This window comes from Hoplias malabaricus, chromosome 5 (assembly GCF_029633855.1).
Source record: "Hoplias malabaricus isolate fHopMal1 chromosome 5, fHopMal1.hap1, whole genome shotgun sequence".
NCBI lineage: Eukaryota > Metazoa > Chordata > Actinopteri > Characiformes > Erythrinidae > Hoplias > Hoplias malabaricus.
Genome location: NC_089804.1, coordinates 42,464,554 through 42,480,761, shown reverse-complemented (window position 1 = coordinate 42,480,761; position 16,208 = coordinate 42,464,554). Strand labels below are relative to the sequence as shown.

Below are 16,208 nucleotides of genomic sequence, written 5' to 3'. Positions count from 1 at the left end.
CGCAGGCTTTCCGAGCACCAGTTATAGCTTCAGTATTTAGTGTGCATCCGTGCAGAGACACGCAAACACCAACTTCTGAAGCAAGCTGCACTACAGTTATTCATTCTGACAAAGTGTATTGTTGTGTATAAACACACACACACACACACACGCATGCAGGGGTGTGCGCTATGGGTTAAAATGTGGCGAGCAGGCTGTCGGCTGGGTAATTTGCCTTCGTCTCCCTGGCAGGCCTTGAGAAAGTGTCTAACATCTGTTTGCACAAACGCGAGCCGGCGCGCTTCTCTGCCATGCATCTGCTCTACTTGTACACTAAACACTAAAGACACTGAGGGGAAACACGTACACACACACACATAGGCACGCAGCACAAAAGAGACCTTTGTGCTGTTCACCGCAAAGGCAGCAATAGGGTAATGATGGTTAGCCCATTAGGGTAATCGCACACGCCAATAACGATTACCTCCGCGCTTACAGGCAGGACCCACCGGCCGGCAACACGACTACGGTCCGCTCCGGACTCTGCCGCCAGACCAAACTAATCTATTTACAACTCAACCAGGGTTTCCTGGCTCTATTGTGTGCAGCTGGCTTATAGTAACTGTAATAAAGGCTGAAGGGAGGGAGTAACACCTTTAGAAACTGCTGTAAGTGTCAGTGATAACAGAAGGGTGCAGCTATTTTCTATTTAATAAACCGCTCATTCGTAGACTGTTGTTATTTTATTTAACGATAACTTACACATTACATTTGTACAAACATTTTTGGAAGCACCTTAAATAACTACACAACACTTGTAAAATAAAAACGTTATTATACATAATACAGTGGTTAATTACATCACTGATAAGTTCATTTCAATCTGACGTTTCTTCTTCTATTTAACAGCTTCATTTAATTAAGTTGAAATCTGTTTCTTTTCTCATTTATCAGTAGTTTATTAATGTGACTTTACACTAATCCCTGGGTCTGTAAGAAGAAGGGAAGTGAATCAGATGAAGGTTATTGTGAGAAGAGCTTAGATTTTTTGACATCGTTTATTTTTGTGTTTTGTCGCCACTGACCAAAGAGTCGAAAACAAAAGAACAGACTGTTGGTGTTGGTACTGATTGCAAACCGTTATAAAAATGTACAGCTTGACTCTGGAATTATACGTTAAATGGATAATTACTTAATTACATGTCAACAGCACAGCAAGATTAACTCTTATTAACTCTTTACTGAGCTGAAAGGATTATAGCGTGTGGATTTGTGTAGGGGAACCACCTGTGTCACAGGATATCGCACCGTGATTGGATTTCAAACGACGGGCACCATGCCACTGTGCCACTGATACCTGGCATCATGCCATCCTGCTCACGGGGTTCCAGTGACATCGGCCAATCAAATGTGATTATAAACGCTCAAATCCGAGGCGCTGCGTCTTGAAGCAGAAGCAGAAATGTGAGTTTTCACAGCCCTTCCCTGCGCCGCTGCTGTGAGAAACGGGACTGAACTGACGTGACTCAGACGCACTCGTCGTGGCCACGTCAACAACACGTCTTTTCTGTTTCACGTCACACAATCGTTCGGTCGTCGTGATCCAACAGACTTCACTCGTGTCGTTTGAATCAAGTCCATTCTCACACTTTTCCTTCGGGAAGAACGACGGCCGCAGAAGAGAACAGACTGAAAACCACCCAGATTTCTGCTCCTACTTCAGAAAGAAAGCACTAGAAGGTTGTCTTTGGCTGTGGTTCTGAGGCGAGCCCAGAAAGGGTGAAGGGTCTACCTACCCGGTCATCTTTGGTGGTCTCCTCTTTTGGTATTCCACTTCATCCACAGTCCAAACGGCACCCTTGACATTCTCCACTCGCACAAAGCACTTGTGGAGGCTCAGGTTATGGCGCACGGCATTCTGGGTAAGAGACCGAGAGAGAGAGAGAGAGAGAGAGGGAGGGGGGGGGGGGGGGGGGCAAGAAGGACGGATTAATAAGTGCATGTGAGGAAGAATGTAACTGCAGGACGGACACAGCAGTCAGGTGAGCTTCCAGGGTTCAGTAACAGCAACACATTCAATTTTTATACTTGCATCAGTTATTAATGTAAAGAATGAGCTGGAGAGAGAGAGAGAGAGAGAGAGAGAGTGGCACAAACGCAGCTAGTCACATGACATTGTTGGAAAAGCAATTACAGTAGGGCCTGGTATAAACAGTCTTTAATAACAGTGTAAATCGTATACCTTCATTCTAATTAAAAGCCCGGATGCGGCGATAAGCACAAAAAAGACGTTGCACAGTGGAGTTCAGAGAGGGATGTGTGGGTTGAGTTTATCTCCCATATCATATTCCTCGCTGCATACACACACCCACGTGATTACACACACTCATGCCTTCCACCAGCACCAACACTGCACACACACGGCACCAATTAAGTGCACATTCCACCAAGGGGTAGTGACACTGGGGTGCCACACCATCACAACAGTAGGAGGCGAGAGAGAAAAAAAAAACCTTTCTATCTTCAACGCTGAAAATAAGAAAAAGATGTGCTTCATCCACCCCCCCCCCCCTTTTTTTTTTTTTTTTTTTTTAAATTTCACTAATCAGCCACTATCTAGAATAACACCCCCAAGGGAAGCCCCTTCCTTTTCATCTGCTATTTGTAGTTTGTTCATGCCCAATTTCATTACCAATTTTAATTCGTGTATAATTAAATCCTGTGTATTTTTTCTGACACACTCCTTTTTTTTCATTCTTTTTCTTTTTTTTCTAATCCATGAGGGAGGGACTGCCGCTGATGCCGGAATCACTCCTAACCGTAATTACAAGTGCCATAATCAGACGAGGCCTCCCTCCTTTGAATAAATTTCCCCCATGCAGGAGCGATGATGCTTAGTTTTGCAAATTAGTATGACCCCAATTTCAGCCTGCCACCTCGCCAATTTTATTTGCATTCCCATCCGTGATGAAAGACTAATTCTCCCAGTTAAAACATTAGCAGCAATTTAAAGGGGGTCAGCCTTGGCAGACATAAACAAAATGCCTCGCTGGCTGCGTATGTGTGTGTGTGTGTGTGTCGGCAGGAAGATGACGGGGTGGGTGCTCTGGAGAGGGGCAGAGATATTAGAAAAGATGGAACTCGTGACGTGTGTGTCAAACGGGTCTTGCCTACTTGAGTGGCGATGCCCACACAAAAGGGAGCGGCCGCCATTTTAGCGCCGTGGCTGTTCGTCTTCCTGTGGCCATATTAATGAACCTGCGGCGGAAGGAGCTAAAGTACAGCCATTTTAAACAGCGCCCAGACATACGACTAACCGCTCGCCGTCCATTAAACACTCAGGAACACAAGTCACTGTAATGGACTTAAAGACTGGATAGCTTAGCGAAAACGCGAGGCTAAGTACTCATCTTCAGCACAACAGCCATTAAATTACGCGCGGCTCAGTGCTAAAGCAGGGACTAGCGGAGGCTAAATACTGGTGAAAACACTCCAGAGGAGCAGTCACAACAGCAGGATTAAGCGGAATTTATAACAGCGTGCTCATAGAGCGAGATGCAACAACACACCACACACAACCCTCCATCCTTCAGAGAATAATCCAGTGACAGATGTCATTTCATTCTACTGTTTTTAAACATAGTGTAAACAAAAGGGTGCTACACAGATTTTTTTTTAAATCTATAGCATATTGTCCCTGTCCAAAGAAAAATGTCTGCATTTTAATTGATTTTTAGTTTACAGCAGCTGTGTTAACCCCTAAAAGCCCAGACTCAATTCACCATGAAGCCAAATTATGAGAAAAATAAAACAGACCAAAGAACCCTTTTATTTCCACATTCTGTAATTAGTTTTGAGCTAAAATCACACTGTAACACAGACGTCACAACAACCGTTATATAACTCATAGAGGGGGTCACGTGTGACATAGGACACGTTACTGAAGCATCTGAACGGTTAAAAAGGTTCAAACACACCTCTTAGAAACAGAAATATGCTTTTAAAATAAGCATTTCTATGTCAGTCTGTAAATGAGGTCACACATACACACACACATTCACAAACTGTCATGTGACTGGACCCAGGACGTTGAGTTAATGTCACTTAGGGACGTCATGATTTAAAGTGAAGAATAAACACGTGTAGGGAACTTTCCAGACCTTATAAAGGGTTTGTGACACATATGTCACCACGGGTTCAACTTTTATGATGAAATGCACCAATAGAAAGGCTCCAAAACGATTTAAGGATTAGAATCTTTTAACATTGGTTTCCACTGAGAGTTTTATCAACATTACGAAGGTTTTAATAGGTTTTTCTTTGGACAGCGCTGATATATGAGTTGTTTTTTTTTTATATTAAAATATGGATATTAGAGTTTTAACTGAGGTATAGAGGGTTTTTTTTTTACATACAACACACACATCATATTCTTATTTACATTCATGGACTTTCAAGATCCATCCAGTGAATGAGTTCTTCTCGCAAAAAAAAGAAACTAAATAAAAACTCTCTTTTTCTGCCTCCATTTTGTTTCACTAATAACAGCGGAAGGCGAGTGTTTCTCATATTGTTTTGAAAGATAACTGCTCTATTAGTAGTGCATTGATTAAAATAATAAAAATTCTAAACTGTTCTTGGTTCAGAGAAACATCTATAGTCTTAAAGAAAAAAGATTCTTGACCCTAACATTTCATTTCCATTTTCTATGAATGAAACAGCCGCTGGGACCTACGTCTCGAAGAGTCTGGGAGCCTTGGTCACTCGCTCTGTGTGGTCCAGTAAACACTAGCATGCCTCCCTCAGGCCTGAACCTTGTTTTGTTCCACCGAACGGGGATGGAACGGGGATGGAACGGGGATGGAACGCTAATACATTTCTCCCTGACTCTCTCGACTCCTCGTATTATTCTCGGCAGTTCTTCTCCCATTTATAAAAACGAGGACAGCTATTTAGACATGAACTGGAACCGCAAAAGCAGAGTTGAACTGTGGGCCTCGAAAGAATCACCGTCGACTGACATCAAACAGCCCTCCTCGAGCAAACACACTGCAGAGCGGGTGCTAAAGGAAAAGAGCATTAAGATAAATGGCCGAGGATCACGGTTCCAGGCAGTGTCCATCTTATACCTAAGAGACAGCCTCCGACTGATCAATGACTTCCCCCTGCTCTCCAGCTCTGACTTTCTATGAAATATGGATGGCCATTAAGAGCGCCAGAGAACATAGATCGCCATTTCTATATTTAATATCAGAGCCAAACGACTGGCAAGAGAGCGGGAGAGAATGTGGAGACGTATTAAAAAAGAGAGGGAGATGGAGAGAGCCAAGGGGAGGGAGAGAGGTGGTGGAGAAGGGGAGGAGGAAGGGAGGATATATCCATTAATTGTTAAATTTCATAAAAGTAAAATGAGTTGTTAAAGATATTCCTGCCACCTTCTCTCTTTCTCTCCCTCCATCTTTAACCTCTCCGAACTGCTTTTGGGCATTAAAGCGTGGCGGGGGTCGTTGGCTCACACCTTTTCTCGCTCTCTCTCTCGCTCTCTCTTTCTCTCCGGAGGCTCAGGCTCAGGGAAATCAGCGCGAGGCCAAGCCTGGCTGGACTTTGGACTGAGCTGCACTCCAGATGGCACCTGAGAAATTTTGCAAAGGAGGCATGAGGAACATTAACACATCCATGTCTCTGTGTGTGTGTGTGTGAGATGAGAGCAGGGCTTGTTTTAATGACTATTCAGGCCAAGGGAGAGAACAGGCATGGTGCATATGTGGGTTATGGAGCCTCAAAGTGCACCTTTAATGACCTCTAATGACCACACTGACTACGATGAACTTAACCACAAGCCCAGAGCTTTTAGCGGCCGTAGAGAGTGAGAATGGAACAGAATGGAAGCTAAATGGCACGGACAATCCATTTCAAAGTCTGTGCCTAAAGGAGATCTCCTTAATGTCTCTGTAGTTTCTCTTAGATGTAAAAACAAGTGTCCTGCAGCTCAAACGTGTCTCTGACCTCTGTATTTTCACGTGTCTCCTCCAGAATTTTAGTGGAGATCTCAGTAAAGTCACAAACCGTGCACAGATTTGACAAATTAACTAAACCTTACCCTCCTTTATGCATTTATCTCGCTCCTGTCTCCTTTTGGTCTCATTCTTTATCTCCTGAGCCATTACAGAGCAAGCTACATAAAATTAAATACAATTTTCCTCTCTGTTTTTATGTTTTTCTAAATATATATTTGTTCATTCAAATATAAAGAGTACAAACAAGGCAGTTTCATCAAAGTCATTTATATTTAAAGCTTTTGGCGACAAAGAACACAGTGTAAACCTTTACCCGGTCACTGACTATATTTGGAAGCCATCAGGCGTCTAGGGTGTCCATTTTATTATCTCTTCAGTCCTCTCAGTCCGTTCTGGATCATGTTAAATATATCGGACCCTCCTAGTTACACAGAGCCAGCCTTTTAGAAAGGTTTCACCTGCAAATATATCAGTCACCACTAAAACCATTCAATTCAAACTTCCAACTCGTGCACAACTCACTAAAAACCAGCTTCGGCGAGACGCATGGAAAGACAAAGGCAGTGCACTGGGAAGAGAAAGATGGGGCGGGTGAGAAAAACGAAGCAGGTGGCGGATGAGTTTTCTATTGCTTTCCAGTATCAACTCCCCCTCGCTGTGGGCGGCACAGTAACCGAGCCACACGCGCTTGAAGCGGGTGACTGCACATCAAAGCCCAGAGGTAAACACACACAGGTGGGAGTCTGGTGGGCTGGTCAGCATGGGCAAGAAGAGCTGGGTTTTGTGGCCAGAGGAGGGCTGAGTTCCTGGAGGGGAAACTCCAGCTGAGCAAGGCGGGTTGGAGGTGGGCCGGAGATGCGGAACCGAGATAGAGTGGGGCAGTGGAGCAGCGGGGCGCAGCATAATCAAGCGGGCCAAATTAAAGCAGCAGATAAGAGGAGCGCGGCATTGCACTGCTACGTGCCTGTGGTCTGATAAAACAAAGCCAGAGAGCACGAGTGTGAGTGTGTGTGTGTGTGTGTACACAGCCAGCAGGAGCTGCTTGGCTCTGCGAGAGAAAAAGAAAAGCTTATGCATAATCAGAGCAAGAGGAATGTATAATAGAATATTCAAGAACTTTGGAAAGATGATTTCATTCTCTGAACTCCACTTTATTCGAACTGCTCCAAATAACGGCTCAGTTTCCTCCCATCTGTACCTCAGTAGATCCCAATTTGAAGCCTGAGGTGCCCCTCCCTGGTATGTTCTTGTGTTTTCCATGCTGTAGGGACTATATTAAGCAGTGTATTGGTCATCCAGAAAAGCCTAAAGCCAACGTGACCTATGCGTGCTTGTTGGGGAAGCTTTAAAAAAGACCTAATAGAACTGCAGCAGCCTTTGTTTACTGTCATTACGTGTCATAGGTCCATTTAGGACTGGACGATACTGCCAACATCTATATCGAAATATATTTCTTAATTTCAGTTGATACGATACGTAAAAAATTATAAAAGCCACAGAATGGCTGCCGAGAACAAAGAAGAAACATCAAAAGCGTCAAACGTGAACTCCTTGGCTTTGTCAGTATTAAGATTTTTAAACTAACTTTATAATTGAGAGCAATGAACTGACAGCATCCCTAGGTTCAATGGTGTGTTCTCTAATGTCTTTCCAACCCTCCAGTCACACAACGCTCCCTCCGTTCAGCAAGGCCTTCCTGAGTCGAGGTCGGACACTTCGGCTCCTAAAGCCAAGCATCAGCTGCAGATACCTACAGGTCCAGCCAACAGTTCCCGAATACAGATCTCTCCTCTATCAAACACCAGGCTGCACTCCTGGCAAAGCCTCACACAGTCCTCTGCCTCGTGGTCCCATGGGAGACAATGGAGAAGGCAAACCGGGACACAGGTCGGCAAGGGGTCAACGCTGGCATCATTAATTATGGCTGTGTGTTATCGGTGATTGTGTTGTGGCTGGACGTGCAGCGGCCCCTGGCATCAGGGCAGAATTTACTGTTGTTTGCATCAGGGCAGAACAATGGGCTGAGTCCCTGTGCCTGCACTTCATACACAACGCCGAGAGAGGGCTGCTCAGCCTCAGAGCAAAGGTGCTCACCCAATAATGTGAATGAAAATATCAAAAATAAAAATCTAATGTGAACAGCTATTGGTCTCCAGTTATGTGTGGCACATCTGTATTATAGAACATCTGCCTTTAACTTGTACAATGAATGGGTACATTTTCTCTTCTATTACCAAGTACAGGCAAACACATCACAATGACTGTCTGTGGTAAGTGTGTGCTACAGGCGCTTTGAGATTAAATGAAGAAATGCTGAAGTAAGCTTTGTACAATGAAGTATGTACCTTCCATGTTGCTGTATTTCTCCTGAAATAGGCGAACATCCGCGTAAACCAGTTGTAGATTTCGTTGAGAGTCAACTGTCGGTCAGGGGATTCCAGAATGGCCTGGAGAGAGAGAGAGAGAGAGAGAGAGAGAGAGAGAGAGAGAGAGAGAGAGAGAGAGAGAAAGAGAGAGTGACAGAGAGAGACAAAAAGAGAGAGAGAGAGAGAGAGAGAGAGAGAGACAGAGAGAGAGGGAGAAAGAGAGAGTGACAGAGAGACAGAGAGAGAGAGAGACAGAGAGAGAGACAAAGAAAGCGAGAGAGAGATATAGAGAGAGAGATAGATAGATAGAGAGAGAGAGAGAGAGAGAGACAGAGTGAGAGAGAGAGAAAGAGAGAGAGAGAGAGAGAGAGAGAGAGAGAGAGAGAGAGGGTGATTTTAAATGGCTGCTATTAGAGGCACATTAGCTGATGAGCCATCTGCAGGCAGTGTGCTGAGACTGGAGGTGCATTTTAGCATCACAGCGCACAGGAGTCCTCATAAATCCTCAGTTATGAATGTGTACACACTCATGAAGACACACACACACACACACACACACACACAGAGCTGCAGTGGAGTGCCAGCTCACAACATAAGATCCAAGTCAAACATCCTGATGTCTCTGAGTCGCTTTCAAAGCACACACACACACACATACATGTAAATAAGAGGCAGGTGACTTACATGCCGTATAAGGGAGGCATATGTAAACGGAGGTCTGACATCTGCGTTTTTGTAGAATTCACAATTCTGTGCAAGCTCTGAAAAACAACACAAGACAAGACTGAGTTTCTCACTGAAAGCCTTTAAACACAGGTTTAGGTTTCACACTGCCGTTTAGGGAGCGGACTGAAGGACCTCCCTCCCTCCGTCATGTCGTCGGGCTGCGTTTCCCGTCCTTAGCAGTGATTGGTTCATAGAGGAGCATGCTTCTGAACAAACAGATTCATTTCTACTGTTCTACATATTCGTAGCTAAGACACATTCATTGCTATCTTTCTCAATGCTTACGTATTTAGCAGCTTCTTATTCGCATTTTCCATTCCACCTTAAATGGTGAACCTCGTTGAAAGGACGGAATAATGCCGTGTCCCAAACCACACCCACCTGCATTTTACTTCCTCTACTAGAGCATATGTAGTGTGGTTTGGGACAAAGCAGGTTTTTACTCATGTTTTCACTGAAGGAGTTTTCACTGAAGTTCGGGCCCCCGAACTCGACCGAGACCATCTCTTTCGGTCGGACCGAACGAGGCGTGTGTGAAAGCACCCTAAGAGTCATGGTCTATGATACAGACACTAAGCACTGATGAATGCTTCGGGAGGCTGACCTGATGCGATGGGGGTGCAAAACTTGTCGGAGTTGCGCCGGCGGATGGGCCCCACCCCGTGCAGGCTGGAGGAGCTGATGACGGAGGGGCCCTGCCGCAGGGGAGTGATGGGGGCTGCTGCTGAGGTGGGGGGGTGAGGCAGTCCCTCGGGGAAACCCTCGCTGTCCCGCTTCAACAGAGAAGCGCTGGAGGCCAGATTCAGCTACGGAGAAGAGGCGAGAGGAAAAGAATTAGCAGTGATGACAAACGCAGTGTGATTTTATGCTCTTTGTCACTGATCAGTGCAACAGGACGACTGCAGAAAGTAAACTCCGAACAGCAACTGACACCACATTTTTTAGTCGACTGCAAAACATGAAAAGTGCAATCACTTGTGAATACATTTAGACTTTTAGACCGCTGAAGATTATCTCTAATAATCTGCCGAATTTAGATCCAAATAAATAAATAAACAAATCCCCAACACGTCACCCATTCTTCTTCTCTATCTTCACACGGACGACTGTGTGTGAGACGCCTTGGTGAACAGAGTCTATTTGATCACCCACTGTTGTTTCACGGAGGCTGTGATTCTACGCCAGTGTACAGTAATCTGCAAGCTTCTCATTACAGCGTTGGGGGAGCATAATCGCTGTCAATTTGCTATCGCTCCCATGCTGAGAGGAGCGCGATCTGTGCCAGGAAGGGCTGGCACGCCGACTCCATTACCAGCGACGATCCCACTCAGCCGGCGGAACTCAAACAAAGCCCCCTGTGCGTCTTTGACACACGCTCGCGCGCGTACACAAGACAAAAAAGCTCCTTAGCGGCATATGGGCTGCAATTAGAGTCATGCAAAAAGGAGCAAAAACAAAACAATACAAAGGAGGAGGAGGGTGGGGGGGCAAACACAATCTGGCAACAAACAGCGTGTGCCAAAGCCGGCTATGGTTAGCTGCCCTCTCGGGGGCCTTTGCCATTGCCCAATTAGCTTTAGCGGGCACATAGAGGAGTGCTGGGAACCGCCCCCCTCCCCAAACCACTGCCACCGACCCACCGGCTCCCCCCGCCCCTGTAGCCGCCGAGGGAGGCTTTTCCAGGGCTGCTTGTTTTGCTCTAATTAAAACCATCATGAGCACGTGCAAACGGAGAAAAGGAGGGGCTGAGGGAGGACGGCGTGGCGGTGGGTTTGAAGCTAATATCGCGAATTAAACTGAGCCGGCCCCCTTCTCATCGCCAGAGGAGCCAACCTGGCCCATCTCCAGTAATTAGGGGGCAAAATTGTTTAACAGGTACTTAATTAACGCTGGAGCCGTGCCAGCTCGCTACAGTGCCCGCCGAACAGCCGAGACTGAAGAGTGTGGCCCCGCCTACTACCAGCTCATGGCACCTCTCTCTGACTTTACATCTCTCTCTCTCTCTAGGTCCTTCTCTCACTCCAGCTCCTGTGCCTGTTGCATCCTTCCTTCTCTCCATCTTCCTCTCTCTCTCTCTCTTCTCATCTTTCTCACTTTCTCCTTCTTTGTTTTCATTCACTGCCCCAACTTTAACACGGTCTGCATTTGTGTCTCTATTTATCTCTCCTTTTTCCCCCCGGTGCTCATTCTGTCTTCCTTTCTCTGACTTATTTTCTGCTCCATCTTTCTCTCGTTCGCTGGGTTTCCATCAAAAAATGTGACAAATATTAGACACAATAAAGAAATATCAGCAGAAAACAAAGAGAAATGTGTCAGTGTCTTCACCCACAGCACTTTTGTGATGATGTAGGCTCCTGACAAAGAGACCTGAGTGGGGTTTTTACTTTGGTCAGAATTATGAGCGTTTTTATCTGAAGCACCCTTTAATTTAATGTGTTTATGGGGCTTCTCTGGAGTTTCTGACGTATAGAACTTGTTATATGGGATAATCTACACATGGACTTTAATATAAGACGCTCAGGTGGCGCTGGTCTGAGTGTAAAGTGTGGAAAGGAGAGAAGAGGACGGAGACTCAGAGGGAGTCTGTTAAAAGGCTGTGGTCCCACAGTCAGGGGCTCTGTAAAAGTAATGTTTTTAAAAAAGTCTAATTCATGGAAAACACTTTTCCATCGTCCCTTTTCTCATTTCAGCACTTCACTATTCAAACTCTTCCACCTCGTTCAAGCGAATATTTATTTATTTATTCATTTTTTTTTTGAAAATTTCCAGTCTTTTTCCAGTCATTTTTTTTAAAAAAAATGCACATTTTCATAATTTGCAAAAACTTTGTGGATGGAAAACCCTCTATTGTCTCTCTGTGTGTAGCATTCTGCCTTTTATTTACTTATTGCTCCTTCCCTTTCTCTCTCTGCCCCTCTGTCTCTCTCTCTCTCTCCCCCCCCCTCTCTCTCTCTGCCCCTCTCTCTCTTTCTCCCCTCTCTCTCTCTCTCTCTAGGCCGCAGGGGTCATGCCTGGGCTGTGCTCCCCATTAGCGTGTAATGGCAGCCGATCCTGTGAATTTGTCACCAAACACGAGACGCGGCCTACTTTTCCCGCCTCCCCCTCCCTCTCCACCGCCGCCGCCGCCATTTATATCCCTCCCCCGAATTAAGACACTCCACTTCTAATTGACAATTAATTTCAACATCTTCATATTTTAATAAGACTCCTCATCAATCTTGCCATGAAATATTCATTAGATACCTAATAATTGCACGCCGGAGCTGGCAGCTGTAGGAAAAAAAAGGGGGGAAAAAATAGCCAATGCCTGAAAATGAGGGCTTTGTGTTAAAAAGAAGCCTATTCTCTCTCTTTCCACTTTACCCCCGTTCACATTCACAGAGGACACACACACACACACACACACAGCCACATTTGATTCATTTGCTGTGAAGAGGCAGACAGACTGTAACTGATTTGTGTATCTGTAAGAGTCTAACACCAATTTAATGTTTAAAGTGCATTTGAGAGGTTTGTTTAGACGCGTGATTAATTACTCGAGCAGAAATGTGTAGTTAGAGAACTGCTAAACACTTACAGCTTACTGCAGCAGAAAACAGCGGCTTGAGTTTTTCTACCGCCCTCAAGAAACAAATAAACGTCTTGTGGCTGCAGAGAGCAAGCCACCGTGGCAGTTCCTGTGGTCGCCAACAGAGTGCGCTACTTAAACTACATATGTACGTGACTTGTGTCTTATATCTATGTAAATGGGCTATTAAGACTCTCTCTCTCTCACCCTCCCTCCATCAAATAGGCTATTATCTCTCTCTCTCTCTCTCTTTCTATCTCTCTCTCTCACCCTCCCTCCCTCAAATAGGCTATTATCTCTCTCTCTCTCTCTCTCTCTCTCTCTCTCACTACACCCAGCCACTCTCAGTCTCACTCTCTCTTTTTCCTTCACTTTCCCTCTATCTCTCTTTTTGTTAACCTCCATATTTTAATTAATGTATTAAAAAAGGACACGCAAACGACTACAGAACAAAGTAAACAGAGATGAAGGCCTCACTGGGCACACAGTGATGACACTAGGGTCAAAGGTCAGGCACTTACAGGTTGGTTGAAAGGCTTTGGCTCTGACGGACGCATGTGCAGGTGGGTCATCATGGCCTGCAGACGCTCGCTCTCCTTGGCCAGCTGCAAAACACACACACACACGTACCCACACATTAGTAACACCACAATAAAAATATACCCGTGTTTACTCAGCTAAGATGCTTTAAGTGTTCAAAAGGAGCCAATGCTTGACCACAGGGCATTTTCTGTCTCTGGGCATGAGGGTTTGTTATTGCCTCGAGCAAACCCTCACCTTTCCTGTTCCAAACACTCTCCACAGGTTTAAAAGAGGCCTCTTGTGTTCTGTATTGTTTTGCAGTGTACGCAGGTAAGGAGTGTGTGTGTTTGAGTATAAATAGGTTTAGGCAACTCACCAAGGTCACCTCAAACTTTACTCGCACCCTGTGTGTGTTCGAGAGCGAGATAAGAGTGATAAGCGACGCAGGTTTGAAACGGACTGATCCACTGTGACTGTAGACGCGTTTCCTTGCCGTTCGCTTGTTTTAGGGGTCCACAACGGACCTGAAAACCAAGAATCAGCACCAAGCGACGCAGATGGGCTGTTTTTCAACAAATCTACACAGTGTTTGTTAGTTATTCACAGTACATTTCGCATGACAATGTCCCAGCAACTCATTATCTCTGTGTTTACTCTTTTTCTGTACTGTCTCTTTAAATAACATCAATCATATTTAAAGCAGTATTAAAAGACTTAACAGCTACAGGCTGAATGGAAATGTGTTTGTGGTTGTGACATCACAACTACAATGAATTCAAACCTCTCAAAGTTATTTCCATACACAGGATGCAGGCTATGGACAGGACAGTTAAGAAAAAGATGGTCTTCTATGAGAAGGGTCCTTTAAAATGAACATAGAAGCAGATGTGAGCGAGAGGAAATGAGAGAATGTGCGAGAGAAAAGGTGAGAGAGTCGGAGAGGAAGATGGAGATTCCGGAAATCTTCCTAAGAGTGTAATTCTGAATTTGTGTCCCGTCAGTGATCTCACTGGAACGCTCACACATCATCCCTCAGCTCCAGTTACCCACGGCTGGAAACGAGCCTCTCTCTCTCTCTCTCTCTCTCTCTCCTCTGTGTATCTCGTCTCTCTCCTTCTCTCTCGTCTCTCTCTCTTTCTTCTCTGTCTCTCCCTCTCTTTCTGTCTCTATCTCTCTCTCTCCTCTGTGTCTCTCGTCTCTCTCTCTTTCTTCTCTGTGTCTCTTGTCTCTCTCTCTCTTTCAGTCCAGAGGATGCTGGACTGTTTTAATGAAGCGCTGTTTTTTTTAAACTTTACAGTAAACGTTATGTTTCAAATCCTGGTGTATTTTGTCCAAATGTTGATATTTTATAAATATAGATCATAACTATTTATAATTTACTAAATCATTTGGGCAAAGCAGCTGTCCCTCACAGTGTGTGAACATGTTATAACCATTCAACCAATAGAAATGCTCCAAAATATAAAATCTATGATTAAGGAGGTTTTATCCTGTCACTGTGTTGGAAGGTGTATGTTTTTCATTGGACAGCGACAGTGTGTGTGTGTGTGTGTGTGTGTGTAGGTACAGGCTATATCCGATAGTAAGACATCAGAACTGCCGTTTCAGCGTATCCTCAGTGTCTTACGCCGTTTATTACGGTTTAACACGGAGCATTTCTAATATGAATCACTCTACTACATTCACTCTAAACGGTGGTGCACGCCTGAAACAATCACCATCATCTAATTTCCACATTCAAAATGATACAAGATGTCTCGCTTATAGCCTGAGCTCTTATTTCAGCTGAAACCCGGAGCCTGCTGCTAAACTCTTATTCAAGGCCAATCTGCCCCCCTCTGTTTTCTACTCTCTGGCTGTTTGTGTTCTGCTGCTGGCCGCCCACCACCCTCCGGCCTGTTTATTTGCCCATTAGCCGATCTGTGTTTAATAAAGCAGTGGTCGCTGCTGTTCAGCTGCTTTTAAATAAAACATAGCAATAGCAATGGAAAAAGTGATGGTGTGAGTGGGCAGTGTGGCATGGCTCTGTCTGGGCTGGTCTCGGGGAGTCTGGTGCTGTGCATGAGGGGCTGGTATGTGTGTGTGTGTGTGTATTTGAGGGGTTAAAATGGTGGTCTTGGGAAGATGAGGCCTTGGGAAATGTTGTGTGACGGGGGATGCTTTATAGATCCATGAAGGAGGAGCTGAATAAAGGAACTGGTGTTCGATACGGAACAATTATATTGTGAACTATATGTTTGAAGACTTTTAATTACATTTAATTCTTTACTATTTTTCAGAATGAAAATATTGAACTGTTTAAATTCATTACATTCTAAAGACCACCTAGAAGTTGTTGTTCTCAACGCTGTAGGACTTTTATCGTTCATCAAACCCTTCTAGAGGCTTTCAGCAAACAAACCCCAATCACATTAGAGCCTTATATTATTTAAAACACAGTTTCCAAAGTTCAGAAAGGCAGCGTTTGCCTGCCATGCGCCCGGAGGCTGACGTACTGGGAGAGCTCTTGGAGCGGAGCGGTTATTTTCAGCAGAGGACGATGAGGAGACGAGGAGACGGACGTGTAATGTGAGAGATGATAGAAGCGGCCCAGTTCTCGGGGCACTTTGGCAGCGGCCCGGGTGAGGTGAGGGGTTGTGGCCGGGGGTCTCGGTGTGTGTTATTTGAGGCTGGAAGCCCTAAAGTGGCCCATCAGAGTGTAAACACTGCCAAAGGAGCTAGGTCTCGCTGCTTATTTTACAGCTTTCGAGAGGAAAGTCCAGGCTCGGGGCACTGACAGGTTACCTCACTCGTGTCACTGTGCATTAAAGTGTGTGAGAGCACGTGCGTGTGTGTGGTCTCCTCCCAGACTCCGCTCCCTACAGCCAGCGGGGGTTTTTTATTTTGTTTTTCTTAATGCGACCTAATGCGGCTGACCGATGGCTTGTCAGAGTGGGCCACTGCCCAGACAGCATCAGTGTCCGGCCCGATCACGCGGTCAGACACGAGAATCCTCACCGTTCCCCAGCAGCGGGGTTCGCTTAAACGCTT

General features: G+C 45.3%; 1 protein-coding gene across 1 annotated transcript in view; it reads right to left on the bottom strand.

Annotated features, from left to right (window-relative positions):
• The window catches only part of foxp4 (forkhead box P4), a 45,371-nt gene that overhangs the window by 11,954 nt on the left and 17,209 nt on the right, over positions 1-16,208 (bottom strand). The window contains 5 exon segments of the mRNA XM_066671032.1: positions 1,776-1,897; positions 8,342-8,443; positions 9,047-9,123; positions 9,693-9,894; positions 13,178-13,261. Coding sequence (XP_066527129.1) covers positions 1,776-1,897; positions 8,342-8,443; positions 9,047-9,123; positions 9,693-9,894; positions 13,178-13,261 — 587 coding nt within the window.